This window comes from Saccopteryx bilineata, chromosome 1, assembly GCF_036850765.1.
Source record: "Saccopteryx bilineata isolate mSacBil1 chromosome 1, mSacBil1_pri_phased_curated, whole genome shotgun sequence".
In the NCBI taxonomy this organism is placed as follows: domain Eukaryota; kingdom Metazoa; phylum Chordata; class Mammalia; order Chiroptera; family Emballonuridae; genus Saccopteryx; species Saccopteryx bilineata.
This window is the reverse complement of record NC_089490.1, coordinates 238,124,912-238,147,410: the sequence shown is the minus strand read 5'-3', so window position 1 is coordinate 238,147,410 and position 22,499 is coordinate 238,124,912. Positions and strand designations below refer to the sequence as shown.

Here is a 22,499-nt window from a genome sequence, read left to right as displayed (position 1 = left end):
TAAATGGAACTAGGGCTTGTGTGTATATAAGGCAGATTCCAGGTAAGCATACTCTGATACTGAAAAACCAGTTGTGGACTCCCGGGTTCATGCCCCCCTTTGACTATGGACCACGCGAGGGAACATCCCCAGGGCTGAGGCCATGCACCTGCAAGCCCGCAGCTCCCCGAGTAGTAGCCACGCTAATTGACCAGTCTATCGTCCTCGAAGTTTCAGTGAGCTTTTCCAGCCATCCTCCAAATATTTCTCTTCAGTGGCCTAAACAGTCTCTTCCTTCTTTTCCAGGATCAGGGAAACACCTTCCTTTCTTGCAGATGGTGAGAAAAAATAAAAAGGGACTTTCCTGGGGCGGAGCGGGGATTCCCTCTGCAGGAACGTGCATTTTGCAGACCGCCCACCCAAGCTGAAGGCGTGCAGAGCCGAGGTGGCCAGGAACACCTTGGACAGTGCGAGCATCCCCTGTCCCCGGCCCAGGGCAGGGTCTGGAGCCCCGGAATCCACTAATTAAGTGCGCCCCCATTGGTCGTCCCCAAGGCACCTCCATGCCGTCACTGTTATGCAAATGAGGGGGCGTCTCATTGGCTGGGCCTCCACCGCAGCTGGGAAGGCCAGTGCAAGGACAGCACAGGGGGCGGCCTTGGGGACCCAGGCCCGGTGTCCCAGCACAGCTGGGGGCACCTGCTGCCTTGCCGGGAAGTGCTCTGGCATAACACTGCACGCACTCCCACTGAGTCCCCTCTTTCCCGGCACCCGGTGTATTCTGTTTTCCCCGGTGAAGTTACTTTTGCATTCCCGCCTCCCCCGAGTCCTGGGGACCAGAGGCGGTGCCGAGCCCGGGGGCGGTTCCTTGGCAGCGAGATTCTGGTCAGAGCCAGACTTTTGCTCCTGGGCTGAGTTTGCATCATCCCCCATCACAGTCGGAAGAGAGCAGCGGGCCCCCTGCAGCCTGGGCTTCCCTGGGGGGACTGCCTCCCAGCGCACCCTCCCCCTCCAGGCCCCTTGTCCCCTGCGGCCCTTCTCCCAGTCAGTCGTCCCCTCCCTCTGCTCCGCCACATCCCCTTTCTGTCTCCCGCCTCTCCTCCATTCGTCTGTCTGCCCACTCTTGGAGGAAGGATGGTTGATTTGGAGAGCGAAGTGCCCCCTCTGCCTCCCAGGTACAGGTTTCGGGATTTGCTGCTTGGGGACCAAGGATGGCAGCATGACGACAGGTGAGTGGCGCGGGGCAGGGTCGTTCCCTATACTGCGAAAACACAGGTGGGGAACTCAGTGGGGGGTGGGAGCCAGGGGAAGTGGGGGGGAGGCGAGTAAAAGGGACTCTGGTCTGTCTCTCCATTTTGACTCCATGGAGACATTGTTACAGGCAGGGAGATCCCTCCCTTTCCACTTTCCTGTCCCTGCAACGGATTCATTGCATTCATTTGATGCTTATTGTGTTCTATGTGTTTTCCGAGGGTGTGTATGAGGCTCGTGTCAGAGTATGGAACACCTAAACGGTACGCGATGTCAGTGCCAGTTTTCCTCTTTTCCCCTGAGGTGTTGGTAATCAATTTCGAAAACGTTGACCCTTCAAGTTGACTGAAAAGGCAGAGTAGAAAGTTAAATTTCCTGGACCCATCAGAGCTGTCTTGATCAGGTGACCACCTGCTACTGGGTGTTTTATGCCCTGCACACATTGGGAGCTGCAGGTAGACACTTGGTTTGCATGTGTAACAGGTAGTTAGTAAAAATGACAACCTTTGCCACTGAAGAGACGGGCTTCGGCCGGGCAACTGTGACTATTAATAATAGTAATAATGACATTTGTATAGAATGAGCCAATCTTTTCATAATTAATGTAATTTTTAATCTAAATAGTATATATGTCACAAAATTAAGACAAGTTTTGAAACTGGAATATTTATTATTAGCAAAGTATAGCTCATGTGATTTTTCTATAGCCTTGATTGCGTTGTCTGATTATACTTCTGCAATTTCTTCTGCTAGCTTGGTTTCATTCTCTAAAAAGCAGATTTTACATTTTGTTGAATTTAGTATTATCTGGAATAATCATTTTATGTAGCACATACTACATTTCCTTGTTTTGAAATAATATGCTAATGAGGCTCTCAATTTAATTGAAATGTTTCCTTCACTGTTGATGTTGTATCTTAATTACATAAAAGATTCGTTATTGGTCTGATTCAGAAATCTCTTCGTTCACCCCTGGGCGGTCCCTTCCTTCTTTGCCCCATCATCACAGTCCCCAAATCAACTCCTGTTCTGATACGCAGGGGATTTAGTAATCTTGTGCATCAAGGACCAACTTTTTGCTTGATCTTATATTAGTGATTATAAGAGATGTGAATGTTTTGCAGGGGAGGATAAGATTCAATTCAATCTCCTTTTAGGAAGAAAAACATATCTATTGGTGAGAATTAAAGAAATGGATACCAATTTATCAATAAGGTGCTCTTGTTGAATGAAGAAGTTAAAGAATGGAACATTTCAACAGAATTGCAGTGCCAGCTGATACTGAGATAAATTGTATTAGCTTAGGTTAATGGCTTCTCAAGTGTAGCAGCATTCCTAGTGATTGAATCTGTATTTGTTGCTTCAGGACCTCACTCTCCATCATTTAGAACAGAAATCCTCTTTTCTGTGTAGAAAGTGCAAGGTGGGCTGAAAACATACAGAGGATATATTTTGGATTTGGTGGTGGTAGCATTGTTTGCTTTTTAACATCAATGTCCAAGATATTGTTTATGTGGTTGCTCCCAGTTTTCTAAGGATGCTGCAGATATATGTCAGGAGCTAGGAATTTTGGTTAGTTGAATGAATCCTACATAGAGGAGTTGTGGCTATTTTGAAAGAGTTTTAGACCTTTATTTATAACACCTATTATGATGAAGTTGATGCTAACCCAGCTTTATTTTTAAAAATGGCCCTGGTTCCCTATTAATATGAGATACAAAACATTTTATTTATTTATTTATTTTTATTTTTGTATTTTTTTTTATTTTTCTATTTTTTCTGAAGCTGGATCCGGGGAGAGACAGTCAGACAGACTCCAGCATGTGCCCAACCAGGATGCACCCGGCACGCCCACCAGGGGCAATGCATTGCCCACCAGGGGGCGATGCTCTGCCCCTCCAGGGCATCGCTCTATTGCGACCAGAGCCACTCTAGCACCTGGGGCAGAAGCCAAGGAGCCATTCCCAGCTCCCGGGCCATCTTTGCTCCAATGGAGCCTTGGCTGTGGGAGGGAAAGAGAGAGACAGAGAGGAAGGAGAGGGGGAGGGGTGGAGAAGCAGATGGGCGCTTCTTCTGTGTGCCCTGGTCGGGAATCGAACCCGGGACTTCTGCACGCCAGGCCGACGCTCTACCACTGAGCCAACCGGCCAGGGCCTGAGATACAAAACATTTTAAAAGTTGTTCATTCTTAAAGGTCTGGCTGATTCTGTGGCTTCATGAAAACTTTAGCATTTAGTTTTGGTTCCATTTGTTGTCCCTCTTTGAAGAGAGATCTTTTGATTAGTAGGGAGCCAGGCTTCATCCTTTGTTTATTCCTTCATTAGCTGCATGACTTTGGGCAAGTCATTCAGTCATTATGAGATTCAGTAATCTGAGCTCTGTAAGGTACAAGACTGACACTTAGTTGGCACTAAGTACTGGCTAATGCAATGAGTTAAGCATGCTATATGTTTATATATACACACATACAAACACATCGTGTGTTATGTTATATATATTATATATGTTAACCAATGCTATTCATTATCTCAATCAATCCTCACCACTCTAAATAGTAGGTAATTATTTTAAGGACTAAGTTTCTGAGATAATGAAGTCTTTCTCTTTGCAACATATCTTAGAAATACAAAGATGACACTTGGGCTCAGTTATTTGCCACTCAAATTCCTCAACAAGCTCCTAAGTTCTTTCCACTTAATAGTAGAATTCATAAGAATAATTCGATAGCATCAACAATGGTTTAGGTGCTCATTCAATGTTAATTCCCTTCTTCTGAGTTGTTGCAGTTTGCAGTACTTTTTTCTTTTTCTTTAGAACCCAAAATTAATATGCAGTCAGTAAAGTCATTTCTTTGGTCTATAATAGTGGTAGTCAACCTGGTCCCTACCACCCACTAGTGGGCCTTCCAGCTTTCATGGTGGGCAGTAGCGGAGCAAGCAAAGTATAAATAAAAAGATAGATTTAACTATAGTAAGTTGTTTTATAAAGATTTATTCTGCCAAACGTAGCAAAAATCTGACATAAAGTACATACTTGGTAAGTAATTATTATTATATGCTTTAACTTGCTGTAACTCTGCTTTATAAATTTTATAAAGTAAAGTTACTTCCCTACTTTATAAATCACCATTACTGTGGAACTGGTGGGTGGTTAGAAAATTTTACTACTAACAGAGATACAAAAGTGGGTGGTAGGTGTAAAAATATGGCCTGGTCTATAATATGGCCACCAATTCTTCTTTGCAACGAAGTCAGAGGAGCCAGCTGGTTCTATTCTGCTGTCTTCATGGCCTCGATTCCTCCAGCGTCAAGGAGGAAACCCTCTTTCATGGAGTCACAGGTAGACAGTGTCTACCAATAGGTTCCTTTAAGTGTTTTGTCTATATTGTTCAGGCTGATTTTTTGGAATACCTTCTGCCTGAGGTCTTTTTGTTTTTTCTTCCTCTGGCCTTGGGAACACAGAGCCCCTTTGTGGACAGCAAGTCAGAAGTGGCGTTGCGTAAGCAGGAATTTGAGAAGTAACACCTCAGCTTCCTAGCTCCTTGGTCAGCATCAATCTGAAGCATGTTCTGCACCATGCCCAGTAGAAGTGAACCCCAGTGGCTTGCAGTGGTAGCGGGCTTGGCATTGCAAGCTTGATCTGCTTCCCTTCCGCCATTCCCTTACTGTTATTTTTCTGGGTCATTTCCCAAATAAAATTACATTCCAGTCCTCTCAATGTCTGCTTCTGGGAGAATCTGAACCAAGGTGGCATGCATCTCTAGCTAGAGCCAGAATCTACACACGATGGGGGGAGTAATGATGGGGAAGCGGATCCTTCCTACCTAGCTCTTCACTTTAGGAATTCTGAGTCAGTCTCGGCAAGGGCTAGCCAGTGAAGGTGAGTGAGGCATTAGATGATGTGTTAGAGAGAGACCATTGGTGGGCAGACCAGGATCCAGGAAGTGTGTGCTCCACGCCAAGGATTCTTTGTGAACTACTCTTGGAAAGATAGTTTACTTGAATTTACATTGTATCACCTTTTGGAAGGGAAACACACACAGAGTGCACATGGAATATGTGTACAGTCATGTGTTGAATAATAATGTTTTTGATCAATGACGGACCATGTCTACTACAGTGGTCCCATAAGATGATAATGGAGCTGAAAATTCCTATCATCTAATAACACTGTAGCAGTTAGAATGTCCCCGTAGAATGCATGACTTCCATGCTAGCAGTGACTCTGTTGTAAGCAAACCCGCTGTACTGTCAGTCACACAGAAGTACCACACCTTCAACTAAGTATGGGCCACAGTCCTTGATAATGTTAATAGGCAATTATGTTACTGACTTGTGTATTTACCACACCATATTCTTTATTGTTATTTTAGAGTGTTCTCTTTTCTACTAAAACAAAAATGTTTTGCTGTAAAACAGTCCGCCGTGCCATGTATATCCTGTGTGTACCGCACCTCCAGAGGGCATCAGTTTCTCTTGCTCTTGATTTAATGTTGTGTTGTTTGTACAGGCTGGGAGCCCAAGGGCAGTATGCTTTATTATACAGCGTAGGTGTGCAGTAGGTTACACCATCTAGGTTTGTGTAAATGCATGCTATGTTGGTCACAGAATGACAGAATCACCTAGCAATGTGTCCCTCAGAATGGATATCCTTTAAGTGGGCATAACTGTATATATAATGTACATATAATAGATCTGTGTTATCTATGGGTAACATATATATCAGGGCCACCCTGACGCAATTACCTCTCCTACACTTGCAACCTGATATCTGATTCTGAGTAGGACAAAGACATAGAGTTAGACATCGGTAATTTAGCACATGAATGACATTAGTTTTAGAATTGCTTAATGTCAATGATGCTTATGCTTTAGGGATGTCTGTTGTATAGATGATGCACGTTTATTTCTTTGGCATCCTGAATAAAACACACAAATCTAATTCAAGTGGTTCTTATGATGTTTCTTTAATGGTCGTTTATCCCTTTAGCTAATATTTGAATGCACGCTACATCTCTGGGCCTTATTGAGTTAGGTTTCGGGGAGAATATAAGAAAGATTACGGAACAGTGCTTGCTCAGGAGGTGTTCACACGTATAATGAAAGGTGAATCTCTCCCCAGAATGTTGACAGTCTTGTTTAGCTTATAATGGCCTTGCAAAGTTTCCATTTTAAGACTGTTCAGGAGCTCATACAGAAGCTCATTATTCTATTTGTTAATAGAATAATGAGTGTTTGCTTGACTGTATATTAATGATGGAGCAAAGTAGTTGATATATCTTGAATATATCATTTAGAATACTTAGTCTCTTCAAAGTTACTCTGTGATTGGAACTGACATGACTAAGAGACTAAACTGCACTGGTTTTATCTGGAAGTCACTCTGTGATATGAAGGACTTGCTGTGTTAACATCCAATGAGGCTGAGCTCCATTTGCCTGAAGTGCAACGGTTTTCTGAATCTTTAAGACAAGAACACTGTTGCATATCCTCCCAAAGCTGAAGATTGGTGGTTGTCAGGTTTTAAATGCCTTTAGATAGCTAGAACAGGCCTTTCCCATCCTTCATCATGACTTTGTCATTTTGAAGTTGGGAATCCGATGCCCGGGATGTGGATAAATTCTCACTGCTGTGGATAAGTGACTGTTAATGGACAGTTCTCAGTTGTGGGTGTGCTGAAGTAGGCCATTTATTTAATTCACAGCCTTCTAGTTTTCAAATATCTGTTCAGTCATTTCAACTCTATTAATTTTAAAATTCTGTATCTTTCATATTTTATAGAAAGCAATGCAAGAAAGTCACCTAATGCATTGTAGCAATTGAAAACAAAAAAATATTTGAACAATGGGTACACTTAATCAATTAATGGTGTAAGAGGTATTTATAAGGTATTTATAATATAGGGAACATGTTTAGATAGTTTTTGGACATTGTACAAGGTACAAGTCAGATGTATTAGTTTATATAAATTAAATTGGAAGCATTAAATTGGGGAAATAGATTTTGAATGGGCAGATGGCACATTTCTATAATTTACAAATTTTATCACCCTTAATTACATACTATTTTGAGAAGTAGCTATTGTATGTCAAGTTCTTATACTAAGTTTTTAAGTTTAGGTCAGTAAGGAATGAAGTGTTATTTTCACTGTTTAAATATACAGTGGAATCAACCATAAATGTGCAATATGTATAAAAAAATTTAAGCATTTATTGTTAGAGAGAGTCCAGACAAGCTGTGTTTCTTAGCACTATTATACTAAAAAAAATCTCCCAAAATATGGCAACAAACATTTCCCTACTATTGAAGGAGGTAATGATACAAAAAAATGACATATATAATACATCAAATAGAAAAGTACATTGTTTAATAATTATTATTTCATGATTATCAAGAATTCAAATTTTAATATTTTACATAAAATTATTTGATTCCTTCCTTTTTATCAGCTCTTAGAAATAAAAATAAAGTATAGCTTTTCAAATTACTTAGGTTTTTTTTTTTTTTTTTTTGTATTTTTCTGAAGTCAGAAACTGGGAGGCAGTCAGACTCCCACATGTGCCCGACCAGGATCCACCCGGCATGCCCACCAGGGGGCGATGCTCTGCCCATCTGGGGCATTGCTCTGTTGCAACCGGAGCCATTCTAGCACCCGAAGCAGAGGCCATGGAGCCATCCTCAGCGCCCGGGCCAACTTTTGCTCCAATGGAGCCTCGGCTGCGGGAGGGGAAGAGAGAGACAGAGAGGAAGGAGAGGGGGAGGGGTGGAGAAGCAGATGGGTGCTTCTCCTGTGTGCCTTGGCCGGGAATCAAACCTGGGACTCCTGCACGCCAGGCCGACGCTCTACCACTGAGCCAACCGGCCAGGGCCACTTTGTTTTTAAAGTTTGATTCCATTTAATCACTCTTACATATTCACTTTCTGAATATGGTTATGTATTAGTAACACCTGTTCTGTGAATATTACACTCAACTTTTCAAAGTACTTATACATATAATAAGTCTTGAATAAGGGAGTTTGGAATGTAGTCATTTCATTTTCCACACAAGGTATGTGACATTTTTAGATTAAACTTTCTACTAAACAGCTTTTTTTCATTGTAGCTTCAAGTAGTCTTGAGGATAGGTATAAGAACATACTTCCAGAAGGCTGCCCAGGAAAATGATTTCATCTAATTTGTTTCATCAAAATTAACATCCTTCTTTTTTTTCTTCTCTCTTACTAATATAACTCAACTTCTACAAAAAGAGATTTGAAAGGTAGTGTGAGTCATAACACAAGTGAAGGCTAATTGGTCATAGTGTGGTCTTCATTACTGGTACAAAAATATGAGACTAATTCTACATTTATTGTAACATGTACCTGTAGCTAGACCAAGATTTTTTTCTTTTGCTGCTGTTAATAGTGAGTGCAGCATTTTTATTGACTTTTGCAAATCATGTCCTTGTTTATGAAATATTTTATATGTTCATAAATCCATTTTATCATTATGGATGGTTCATCAGTTTTTATTACTATATTTATGTGTTATCAATGCTGTCTAAGTTACCTTTAGTAAATGAAGCAAAAAGAAAATATTTTGACAGTGAAATTTACCCAGTTGCTTTCTATATTTGTAGGTTGAAATTAAATTGTTTTGGCCTCTTCTGTGCTATATTTAATATATACTTTTGATCAAGATATGTATTAACCAATTCTTTTTCTGAGTTTTAAATTATCAATTAAAAATTTCTCTATAAAACTAAGCAAAACAACAGATTATGGTCCAGAAAGATGATTACTTTTAGTCTTTGTCAATCCTTGACAAAGTTTACTTTGTTATGGGCCCTAAAAAAATATTCTTTCCTACTTTTTTAAAACATTTTTTTTATTGATTTTAACAAGAGAGGAAGGAAGAGTGAGAGAGAGATAGGGACATTGATCTTCTCTTATATGTGCCCTGACTGGGGATTGAACTGGCAACCTCTGTGCTTTGGGATGATGTTCTAACCAACTGAGCTATCCAGCCAGGGCAAAATATTCTTTTCTTAAGGATCTTAATTATCAGACAGTAACCAAGTTGCCGCTGAAGAGAAATCACCTGGAGAACAGAATGAGAAGAAATGGCTTCATTCGGAGTACTAACAAAATCTCATTCTCAATACAAATTCATCCTTGGTTATGGGAGTTGTTCAACATAGAATACAAGTGAAGGTCAGGACTTGCAGGCCTTTATCACAGGGTGAGTGCTGCCTAGGCAGAGTACATATGGTAAGCAGGGCCAGAAGCTCTTTTCTGGTACAAGGGGTAGTGGTATATAAGGTTTGTAAAATCATAAGCAAATGACCAAATTTGATAAAAAAGGAAATGAAAAAGACTGAACATGGAGATCAATTTTACTCTAGCAATTAAATAAAATATAGAATATTGTCAATCGATGCAACCTTTGATGCTATCCATAGTGCCTATTTATCCTTAATATATATTTATAATTCATGATTATTGGACTTCAGTCTCATTAGACAGAGAAACCAAGAAACTTGCCACGTCTTATAATCATGTGTTTAACTTTCTCAGTCAAACCTCATTATTAGTTTTTCATTGCCTAAAAGGCAATCATTAATATTTGCAGCTTTTCTAATATTATATGTTATGTCACTATTGGTTTCTTAGTTACACAAAAGCTACGGTGCCTTAGGAGATAGTATTGCCTTGTGTGTCTGGTAGGCAACCACCTACTGAGCATCTTCCAATTTAAAGCTTTGTTCCTGGACATTTGGCCTCATAATTTGACTCAGCATCTGGGTTTTGGATGACCCTGAGCCACTGTGATGTTTGATTGCTTCTCTCTCCTACAGAAGAGTGGCTGTGTACATGCAGTAGATAAATAAAATCCCAGGCTTTGTGTAGGCAAGAGAACATTGTGACAGTGTCATTTGACCCTTTATATTTGATTATCTGGGTGTGGAAGAGTGGATTAGAGATTTTTGACCTTGATTCCTCCATAACTAGACATAGCTAGAACAAGCTCTTGAATAGAATCTAAGATGTAAGTACAATTTCAAGCGAAAGAGGAACCACTGCATGTACTTGGGATAATAGATCATGCATGTCAACTAATGCAGTGCATCGTGCTATGAGATTTATGTGTCTCCTTTGGCTGGAAGTGGAGACGGGTTTGGAGTTAGGAAGTGAAGAGGTTAGAAGCTAGAAAGTTGTCTGGAAAGAATGGGGCGAAGTGCCCTGGGTTGGGGGAGAAGAGGAACCACAAAAAAGCAAGAGCAAGGACAGTAAGATTCTTCTCCACAATGCTGCCTTGGATCAGTCATATTTATCTATATCTTTTTTTGGGAGATAAAATAGAAGCATTTCAGGAAAACAGTAAAACATCTAGACTGTCTAGTTTTGCTTGTCTTTAGGGGACAGTGGCTGGCAGCAAGGTGCCCAAAGCTTTGACCCCTTCTGTGTTTAGAGTCTTAACTGGCCCTGTCTTGGGAGCTGTGCTGTAGTCCTTTCCTCGCTCCAGCAATTGTGCACGGCTTTCAGGAGAGCACCGTTTCCCTCTGTGTATGCGTTCCTTCAACTCAGAGTTGTATTCCAATTTTCACAGAACGTAAACATCTGTAAGATATGAACATTGTACACAATGCCAGCAAACAGTGAATGTGAGAAAAAGCTCCTTGTTCTTGGCTTCCCAGCACTGGACTTTGCCCAGAATTATAATGATGAAGTGTTATTACCAGGGCACACTGGGCCGATCTTGTAAATCGCTAAACAGGCATAAGAGCGGATTACTGCATTTCAACCTCATCTAACTCCCTGTGGGAAAACTTATAGATGGTCCACATGTTACAAAACCACCTGGAGACAACAATGAGACCAGATGTGTGGTTTAATAATGGATGACCCACTGTCTCAGATCTGTCAAAATTTGGAAATCCCCTATGATCTCCCAGGAATTTGAGTAGTCAGGAATCCCTGCAAATACCAGTCAGGAGGCAATGACTTTAGTCACTGTCACATCCTGTGATGAGGACATTGGCTGTCTTACCTATCACTACTGAACATACACCACATAAGGTGAATGTGGATGGTGCTATTGAATATAGCGCTCGTAAAGACAGTGAACATTCACCAAGAGCTTAATATATTGTTCTAGGCATGTTGTGTGCATTGTCTGATCTGTGCACCAGCTCTGAGGAATTCTGTTGTTTTCTCCTCTTTTACAGACAAATGACTTGAGTTACAGAAATATGTAATTTTTCCAAGTTACATGATTAGAATAGGTAGAGCTAGGATCTAATTATTGTCCCTACCAACTGTGTTTAAAATATAAACAAATGGGATTGGATGCTAGTCAGTAACCGAAGGAACAAAAGGCAAACTAGTGTGGAAGCTTTTAGGTAGGAAAATCACATGGCTTCTGCCTTCCTCTAGCCCAGGATTACAACAACTAATTCAAAAAGGAGAGTTGGGGACCTTTTGAAGTCAGTAATATTTTGGAGGGAGAAAATAATGTTTTTCCTCTAGATTTATAGCATTATTATTTTGACAGTCTGGAGCAAGTGATTTGAAATAGAAAATTAGTAAAAATTAAAGCAGAGATCTATCTATCTATCATCTATCTATCTATCTATCTATCTATCTATCATCTATCTAACTATCCATCTATTATCTATCTATCTAAAGCAGAGCATATATGAATAAAAGATTACATAAGATCATATAATTAATTTACCAAGAGTCTTAGAAACCCACTTTGGAAGTTTTGGCCAAGGTCATCCATCTCCACTAACTCTTTGATACTTGAGTTAATTCGCAACAATTATCTTCATTTTTATGTGGCTGTTTCTTTCCCCCTCATGTTTCTCAGTAAAACTTTGAAGATTTTTATGTATATTTCTACTCCCTAAGGTGTTTGTACCTGTATGAAATTCCTTTCCTCAACCACTGCGCCAGTGCTAATGGAAAACTCTTTTGCAGAGAGATGTTACGAGGTTGAAATGTGGTGATGTGAATAACTCAACTGATGGTTTAACACTTAGCGCTACCTGTTATACTATGTTTCACCCATTCCAAGAAGATCTGCAGTAGTTCACATGAATGCATGTAATAGATAAAATAAAGAGAAAGTGCCAGATGCTAAGAGGGAGACCAGATGAGATGTAGAGTTGGTAGCGCACACTATGAACTCCGTGAAGGCGTCTAGAGTGACCGGAGATGGACCACAAAGTTAGCCAGAGCTCAGATGTGAAGATAAGAATGAGGCTCATCGTTCAGGAAACACCCAGCTTTCCTAGGTGTTCCGTTTGACAGGACATTGCTCCTGTGGGTCTCCCGTTAGTGTCCGGTGCCTTCTCCCATGCTCTAATCATAAAGAAGAGCAAGTTTCCTAAGGCTTTTGCAGTGTGCTCACTGCTCTAGTGGCTGATGAAACTGGAAAGAATGATTCACTTCTTGCAGAATCCACAGGACATACAAAATGCATTTCAGAGATATCTTGAGCAGAAAGAGGAACATCTGAGGTTATGGATGGATTATGATTCTTTCCTGTAATCTTCCTCAAACATTTTTTTTTGTGTAGGTGACTTTGATCAATAATTGAGAAGGAGTTTAGAAATAGAGTCTTTGTTGTAAAGGTGAGGTATGAATATAGTGAACAGAGGCTGAGATGCTGTCTTTTGAATGAACAAACTATGGGGATTTTCACCTCAGATAATGGGTTAATTCATTTACTATCTTTTCCCACAAATGCCGAAAGTCAATATACAACTTAACATTCTATTAAGACTTTGTAAGCATCCTCTATTGGATGATTAATGGGCCATACATGTTATGCTATGCATAGAGATATTTGTTAAGCACATATTCTAATTGCTACGTAATCGGTGTGAGATAAATAGCCTCAAACAAGGACATCTTTTCAACTTACCCACCAGCACTAATATCACCATAATTTTCCCAAGATCTTCATTTCAAAACTTTACAGTAGTTTTGTACTATTTTTTTTCAGCTTGCTTTTCTAATTAGTTCTTGGTCACCATGTAGTCTATTTAGGTAGGATTTTATTTCTTATTTAAATGGCAACAACATTTGCTAGCATGGTTCATTGTTCCAAGTTGTTCTGTGTACCCCGCCTCATATAATTTTCTTTGGCTAACTCCAGCCTCATTCAACCGATGCATTTCCATCATCATCTCCTTAAGCACAATTGTAACATACACGATGCATATTTTTCAAAGCCACAAAAATATCACCGATGCTTATTAGCTGAAATTTAAACTGCTCAGACCAGTCTTCTGTGCTCTTCATTAATTGATTCCTTTATTCTTCCTGAACTGCTTTTGAAAGGACCCCCTTACCTCTCAAGCTGGTATCTGCTCCCTTGTCTTGGCTTATGTTAATTCAAGATCTACAACATGAGGCTGTCCTGTATCTCTCCCTGTCCAGGTAATCCCCTCCTCCATTGCTGGACCCTAAGCTGGAAGCAGAGCCAGAGTTTCTAATGAAACCTTTGAAATCACTCAGGCTGTTCAGTGTGTCTTAGTGATGGTTCTATTTTATTTTATTTTTTTAATTAATTGTTTGTATTTTTCCAATGTTAGAAGCAGGGAGGCAGTCAGACAGACTCCCGCATGTGCCCAACTGGGATCCACCCGGCATGCCCACCAGGGGCGATGCTCTGCCCCTCTGGGGCATTGCTCTGTTGCAACGGAGCCATTCTAATGCCTGAGGCAGAGGCCATGGAGCCATTCTTAGTGCCTGGGCCAACTTTGCTCCCATGGCGCCTTGGCTGCAGGAGGGGAAGAGAAAGAGAGGAAGGAGGAAGGAGAAAGGGAAGGGTGGAGAAGCAGATGGGTGCTTCTCCTATGTGCCCTGACTGGGGATTGAACCCAGGAATTTCACACACTGGGCCAACGCTCTACTGCTGAACCAACCAGCCAGGGCCAAGTGATGGTTCTATTTATAATCACAGGTTCCTCTAGATATAACAAATAATGTTGCTAGGGAAAATGCCAACATCTTCAAGTCATTTTGGATTCTCTTACATTATTTAATGCAAGTGGCTTATATAGAGCCTCCAAGAAATTTAATTCTGCAATATAAATATTTTAAAGTATATATATAAAAATGTCCCCGCTATAAATCTATATGTGCACTGCATATAACACATGATTATGACAAAAATAAGGGATCATTTCAATTTGAGATGTCTCCCCCTTCCCCCCCCCAAAAAAAAGTAGTATTTTAAAGCTCCTTCCAAACCTAGGTATGGTAGTTTAAATCAATTGACTTGGAAATGCCTTCCTACATCTCTGTTAATATTCATGAGGAAATTCCCTTTGGAAATGGCAAAGCGGAGTGTGCTTCAGTCCATAATTCACCCGGTGACAGTTCCAATGATAGAGTGAATCCTGAAACACAGGGAGCTGCCCAGTGAAGCTATTCATCTGTTGGGTGGCCAGCAGCGCCCTGGCCATGGGACTCGGACGTCTTACAGAAGGTCCCCTTGGGCCATTCCCTCTGGAAATGGCCATTGAGGTCCATAATTAGGAGAATGTGCCCCCCAGCCCTGCCTCACCTATTTTTTGAAAGTATTGATGCTGATGGTCATTTTCCTGAGCTGTCTGACCAAGGCAGGAGTCAGATAAGCATTGAGCTAGAGAACTCGACTGTTTTTGAAAAGCTGAATACATTTTTCTCTGGAAGGAATTAGTTGGGAACATGTCCAGATGACAAAACAAAGTCATCTGAGCAGTCTTAGTTTTGTAGAGGGCCTTTATTTTTTATCACGTTCCACTTACCTACACCACTGGCTAGACTACAAGCAAACAGCTGAGTTGGTGTTACATGCTCTATGGGTTATTTGTGGTGGGTTTTCTTTCTTTTTTTAAATTAAAATGATAGATTAGAAATTCAATAAAAAAAATAATATTTTTACGTTGAGTACTTGTTTAAGCACATGTCTATAAATTACTGTAATGAAAGCCTACAGGGCTAACTCTTGCAAGAATCCACCTAAATTGGGACCCTGAAATTAAAACATGATATTTAGCAATCTGAATAATGATAGAGAGTGTTAATATGTGATAATCTTTGGTGAATTGCGGCATCATGGTATGCAATTAAATAAATTAAAGAGAAAAAGGTCACTTCTAATGTCAATAAAGAGTAGCTTTTTAGGGGGAGAAACCCATGAGGAAGTTCTTACTGCATGGGTTGCGACCTCTCAGCATTTACAACCACTTGGCCTGGGCAGCTGTTTAATCTCTGTCTTTCCCTGCAATAATTTCCATGCCCTCAGGAGGTGAGATCATCTGTGAACATCTACAGCTCAATTCTAAGTAATAATTGCCTCTAAATAAATGTTAGTTATGTTTGTTGATATTTTATGAGTAATATGAGTGAATTGTAGACCCCTGAGTCTGCCTTTAGAAGTCATCTGTATGTTACTTGGAACTTTGGTTACAATTTAGGGAAATTGTTTTTGGATATGCCCTTTATTTATTTATTTTATTTTTTTATTTTTTACAGAAACAGAGAGAGAGAGAGTCAGAGAGAGGGACAGATAGGGACAGATAGTCAGGAACAGAGAGAGATGAGAAACATCAATCATCAGTTTTCCGTTGCAACACCTTAGTTGTTCATTGATTGCTTTCTCATATGTGCCTTGAACATGGGCCTTCAGCAGACTGAGTGACTCCTTGCTCGAGCCAGTGACCTTGGGTCCAAGCTGGTGAACTTTGCTCAAACCAGAGCCCTCACTCAAGCTGGCGATCTCAGGGTCTCAAACCTGGGTCCTCTGCATCCCAGTCCGACGCTCTATCCACTGTGCCACCACCTGGTCAGGCTAGATATGCCCTTTAAATATACAATATGTCTGTTCTTCGAGTGCCATTTGAATTTCTCCACATGTTGACTATTTTCTACATTTCCTCAAGTAGCTTTATATTTGTGTGTGTGTATGTGTGTGTGTCCACCCACCCCCTTTCCCCACTCCTCTTAGGCAACCATCTTTTGTTCTTTGTATGTATGGATCTGTTTCTGTTCTGTTGTATTAGTTTTTGTGTTTTTAGATCCCACAGATAAGTGAAATCACACACACAGTCTTCGTCTTCCTCTGGCTGATTTATTTCCCTTAGCGTCAAGTAGCTGTGAGAAAAGCAGTATCTCGGCAGCTAAAGTGGCTGCTCTTTTTTGTTTTCTAATTCCTGAGCCTATTTTAACAGTTTTATTATGATTGTGCCTTGGACAGTCAAGCTCCAAGAAAAAGAGAATTCTCTCATTATTTATGGAAAACAAGACTTCTGTTCTCCTACAAACACTATTAAATACTGCAGCTAAGAGATCAAGGGAAAAGTCATGAAGAATGACTTGATAACAATAAGTTGATAACAGTAAGACACAGTGGAAGAAATTGTAAATAGTCCCAGTTAGGGCTTTAAAATGCTGTTTCCCTCAATTTTAATTTTAGTTGCTATCTCAACTATCATTCCCTGGCTCTATGTTTGTCTCTATTTATCTTAGTGAAGATATGTGCTTCACAACAGAAATGGCAACTTGAACAGTGGTTCTCCCAGTAGCAGAGCAAGAAGGTGATCCAGTATCAACTTCGTTACCTGCTTAATGGTAACAGGGAAGAACATGAATGCATGTAACTGATACTCTCCTAGCAACAAGGAAAGTCTCGATGGTTAGTCCACTACTATCAATGCAGTTGAAGCCCCCAAATCATTAACTTCTTATAATAATATTGCTCAGAGTTTAAAATTTTAAAATCAACAGTTTAAAAACTCCATGGGGCTATAAATAAACTTAACAAAGTAGGTAATCTAGTAGCAAGAAGAGAATTGAAGCCTTCATTAATCTTCTCATTATATAATTAAGATGTCAGTAGAGTTGAGATTTATGTGCACTTAAATAAATATCTCTGGATTTTCATGCATTTAAATATTCTCTAAAAAAGATGATATCATTCTGAATCTACTAAAAATGTGAAAATAAATTTATGTACATCTGTGTTTAAAGTAGTGCAGAAAAGTCCTATTATCTAGAACTGAAAAAGTCAAGTGTCATTACTGTTTATCCTCCCTCTCAGGAAATATTGTTGATAGAATATAAACACTGAAGTAGTTAAAAGTATGAAGTATATCAAAAATTTTAAGTCCTGAACCTCTAGATAAGCTATTCTGTTCATAGTTCATGAACTGTGAAGACTGTGTCCAAGGAATCGAATTGGTACATCTAATGGATAGGTGAGTTAAAAACTTTTCATTTTTATTTAAAAAGAAAGTAATTATTCTAAAATAATCTCTTTTTTTCCTGTTCCCTTGTTATTCATGAATTATCAAATTTATTTTGTGATCTTTTTAATGAGCATTATGTTGAATTAGTGAGCATCCTCTTGGCCATAATAAGTCCTTCAGTCATTTCAGCTAAATTGGCCAATCAATCCCATTCACTTGAATAAGCAGAATGACAAAGGAAATTTGTTGATATTCATTGTTAAAGGTGCTTGGTCTGAATAATCAAAATATAGATCAAATGTGTGTGCAGAAAATCTGAAAAGACCTTTACGTTTCTTCCTCTCCCTTCACAACCTACTGACTCACTACGTGTTATCTGATATGCAAGTCAAGTCCTTACCATTTCGCTGAAGAAATAATTTGTGGAAAGTTTTGGACACAGAGCTGGGCTGACCTAACAGCTCAAGAAAGTTGCTGCTCATTGTCTTACCTTTCCGATTTTCCCATTTCCCTTCCTCTGTCTTGAGCTCTCTTTACCTTTCTTTGTGCTCATTAGTTTATCTCAGTGAGTTGCCATTTTTCTTTAAATTCTCTCTTAGTCCCCCAAGAGACTCCAAGTTCTTTTTACATCTGATGGTCCTCATCCTTGCAAATGATGAAGCCTGGCAAATACTGAGCGATCAGCCTCTTTGCCCTGGGAGTGATTCTTATTCTGAAGGTGACATGCATGTCAACTTCTCTTTGGTGTTCAGGTCTAATGAAAGCACCCTCTGTATTCAGAGTTCATCTTTGCAAAATGCCCTTCTTCCTTCCCCACACATCATAAAAAACAGTGTTTGTCTTGTTTGGAACCTTGAGCCAAGTCTCCTGAATCATAAACTTTATTTGTGTTTGGATAGACTTTCTATCCCAAATCCCATTCGGACTCTTGAAGTCAATTAATTTTACTCCAAGTCCCAAGATTCTTGATCTGGCAAAGCCTATTAATTTACAATGAAAATAAAACTTGATTAGAAAAAAAGTAACATGATTTCTTTTTCTTTTGACAATATTTCTGAACACTACAATGTTTAATCATAAAATATTTGAGAATAGGTTCATGCATCTATCTTCTCTGCTAATTGTCTTTCTCCTGAGCTTTCTGAAATTCCCGCACCATTATAAATAAATTTCCCTACACTCTTAGACTTTTTTACTCCCAAAGAGAATTCCTTCCATTTGCTTCTTTTAATATATAGAAACCAAGCTGTAACATTCGAATCTTCCATAAACACTGCTCATTTTTCACTCACGCATGTTTATTCCCCATGTACCACAGGTCTGAGGTGTGTGTTACTGTTCTTAGGTCATTACATCTCTGTATCTTTGCCGTATGTTTTTAAATTACAACCTTTGACTCTCCCCCACTTGTTACTGTGTTCTGTCATCCAGGCAAATTTCCATTTTCTCTTATCTCGGGTTCTGGTTTTCCAACCTTTTCATGTTCTTTGCTTTAGTGAACAACCAGTTCAAGACCATGCCTTTACAGTTCCGTTAGTTTTGCGTCCAGTTTTCTTTAGCACCCTCCTGGAAGGCTCGACTTTTGCAAGACCGGAATTGCATCACTTCTGTCACTCACCCTGTAGGATCCCACTACCTAACTGCTAGTCCCTCCTGCCTGCCATGTCCTCTCTCATACTACACCGACTCATTTTTTACATCATCAAGAACTTCAGTTCCTCTTTATTCCACCTCCTACATCTCTCCCATTTATTCTTAGCCTGCGTTTTTCTTTTTCCCTCTCATTTATTCTTATGTGTTCTGCACTGTCTTTTGTTTTATTGCTCCACGGACTCTTCTCTTTAAGTATTTCAGGACCTCAAGCATGCCAACGCCAGCGAGCAGTTTTCTTTGCCACTCTTCCTCTTTCTTGAAATTTCCTTGTCTTGATTTCTGTGACATCAATCTTCCTTAATTGATGTACTGTCCATATTTTTTCTTAGTTTTCCTTCACAGATTTCCCTTATTCTACTTACTCCTAGAAATTTATGTTTTATCAAGGATTTTTCCTCAGTGTTTTCCTCTTTTCATTTCTTACCTCCTTCTAGTTTACTTCATTCAGATTTCAGTAACTTTAGGGATATATCGATGACTTACAAATCTCTGTTTGTCTTATGTCTTTATCTGGAACTCTAAAATTATACGTACTTCTTCCCACGAAATGTTTTTGCATAGCTGTCAACTGACACATCAGTCCAAAATGCCCTAAATTAATTTAATCACCTCTAAAACTTTTTAAAGTTAAAAAAAAAACCCACAAAAATTTAAGGTCATAAGCAGAGAAAAGGATGCAGAAAATCAGGGACACTGGACCTCACAGCCTAGATCTCTGCAGCTGCCTCTAGGGATTTCCTTCCGCTCTAAGAACTCTGGGTTGAACTCTATTCATGAACTGTGCGCCTTAATAGGCCATTTATGTAACATTACTTTTTATCAGGCATTCTTCTAAGTGCTTTATGTCTCCCATGGGAAGTGTAATATTTCTCCATTTTATAGATGAAGAAAGTGAGACACAGAGAGGTTAAGTGACTGTTCGATGGTTACAAAAGTTGAAAATAGCAGAGCCAAGAACTCGGACCCCATTCTTGACCCTTAGGCTCTGTTGGAAGATAATAGGAAGGTACAAGAAGGGGATGTGAGAAACTTTGGTTTCTTTAAAAATTTAGTATTGATCAATAGATGATCAGTAGATGCTAAATAAATACACATTGATTTTGAAGTATGTGAAGATCTGTTTAAGAGAAGCTTTACTGAAGGACTCCCAGTGTTATTGTTATGAGAGTCTTAATATTTTTAAAGGTTAAAATGTAGCCATTTGCAGTGCCCATTGTTCTGTTATCATCTGTCTATTCACATACGCATCTCGTATAATTTAAATAAGAGACCAACAAAATGGAACACTTTGCTTTAGGAGCATAATGAAATGTAACAGAAGAAAGTAAATTGGGTGTTTTTATAAAAGCTGGCTTTTAGCAAATCCTTTTTAGATTAATTAAAGAGGATTTGTATTTGAGTGGGACTTCTTTTTTTGTTGGAAAACGTTTGTAAATGAATGAAGCGAGTCTTTTCCTACCAGAGATTCACACCTGGCCCCACTACCAACCTCCCTTTCCTCAGGGTATGGATGGGATGTCTCTGGGCCTGTTATTCCATCTCAGTCAGAAGTAAAATTGACAGGACAGATGTTTGGTTTTTAATTGATTATTACTGTACATTCTAAAAGGGCTATATATTTTCCTCAAGTCACTGATACACTTAAAATGACACAATTCCTTAAGAAATATATTTCTATTCAATATGTCATCCAAAGTTCTTGCATGAATATCTATTACAAATGTTTGTGCAAAAAAGAAAAAAAAAGAAAAGTTAATCACTTTTCCAAGAAAAAATCTTTGCCGGGGAAGAAAAGTATAATTATCTTCATTGTCTTCATCACGTCAGGAAATATAGGTAAGCAATATGGGAGACAGCACTAATTGTGTTGATTGCTCTATGAATTTACCTTCAACAGTCTTTAAACATACTCTTCAAAACCAACAATGCCTGGTGATTTCAGAAAGCTTTAACTACATAATATAAACATGTATATTTAAGTGTAGCCAAAGGTACTTTTTTTTTTTAATTCAAAAGGACTGGTCTGTACAGATAAGAAAAAAGTAACGCAAGATATTGAAGAATACATTAGCAGCATTTTCCACTTCCTTTATAATTTTCAAATACACACATTCATTCCTACTTGAGCTGTGAAACCTTACAGGTGTGTTTAGAATTGTGCACAAGGAATAATGTGCACACCTGTCACAAAATCATGTGTATGATGATATGTATTTTACTCTGAGGTATACCAACAGGCACGCCTGATGGGCTGTGCCCGGGACGTTTCCCTCAATAAGACAGGTCCTTTTAGGAGACAGGGAGCCTAAATAGAAAAACCACTCAAATTCCTGCGATATCACTTCTTGTGTTTCCTTGACAATTCGCTTGATACTCTGAAACTCAGTGTACTCTTTATAAAATGGCAGTAGAGCAAGAATGCTTGCTTTTGAATTAGGTAGAACTGTGTTTCTGTTGCTCTTTTTTTTTTTATATATATCTATTAGCCTTGAGTTAATTCATCTTGGGAGCTTTAATTCTTCCCATCATAAGATGCAAATACCCAGATCCATTTTGCACTTTGATGTTAAAGCTTCATTTAAAACATTTACATAAAGGACATAAAACACTGCCCAGCACTTCATGGAATTCAGACACTGGAATGTATTACGATAAATGGGATAATATTTGCACATAAAGGAAGTTTTTTGGACTAGAATAGGCTTTTCAAACTATCCAATGCGAGTAAATATTAGGAATTAGAGAAGGCTGACACTGGCCCCTCTTGATTTTGTGGTACTGCAATGTGACCCCTTTCCCTTAGTGTTAATGGTCTGTTAAAAGTGAATTTGGAAACGGCAGAGTCAGAAACTGATCTTATATTCATGAATCAGAAGACGCACACTCTTTGATTGTACTGGTTTTTGAGTTGTACTAGTTATGCCAAATATTAACTTTGGAGGAGGCTGGATGGTGGGCACATCAGATGCTCTCGAACATTTCTTTGTCCCTTCCTGAGAATTTAAAATAATCTCAGAAGAGAAGAATTGTAAAAGAAGCCAGCAGTAAACAAAATAAATACCTCCTGGAGGAAAACAGATTTTGTGTTTCCTCCATTAAGCACTGCAAATTGTCAGATAATAATTACAGGGTCTTATCAATATTTCAGCTGGCTGTCTAAGGTAGCACATTTGGGTGCTCCGCCCTCACTTCCTCTCCTCTCCCTCCTGTGAGTCATCAATTATTTAGAGTTCACAAACACTTTGAAAGATATTGGATAAACAGCTAGAAGAAGATGTGAGAATCATGTATCAAACCCTCAATCTAACTGGAGGGTCTACAGAGTGATTTAAGTTCAGATCATTTTCACCTGGTCTGATTAGAAATTAAAACCTGTTCTTCCAGTAACTTT

At 39.3% G+C, this 22,499-nt stretch overlaps 1 protein-coding gene across 5 annotated transcripts in view; it reads left to right on the top strand.

Annotated features, from left to right (window-relative positions):
• The first annotated feature begins 687 nt into the window (after positions 1-687).
• Positions 688-22,499, top strand: part of KCNT2 (potassium sodium-activated channel subfamily T member 2) — a 200,633-nt gene continuing 178,821 nt past the window's right edge. For 2 of the 5 annotated variants that reach the window (XM_066238389.1, XM_066238380.1), the window contains exon 1: positions 689-1,208. In XM_066238389.1, the coding sequence (XP_066094486.1) occupies positions 1,114-1,208 (95 nt within the window). In that variant the 5' untranslated portion in view covers positions 689-1,113. Of the gene's footprint in view, positions 1,209-22,499 lie in introns of all 5 variants that reach the window. The other 3 variants (XM_066238370.1, XM_066238398.1, XM_066238360.1) reach the window with 3 other exon arrangements.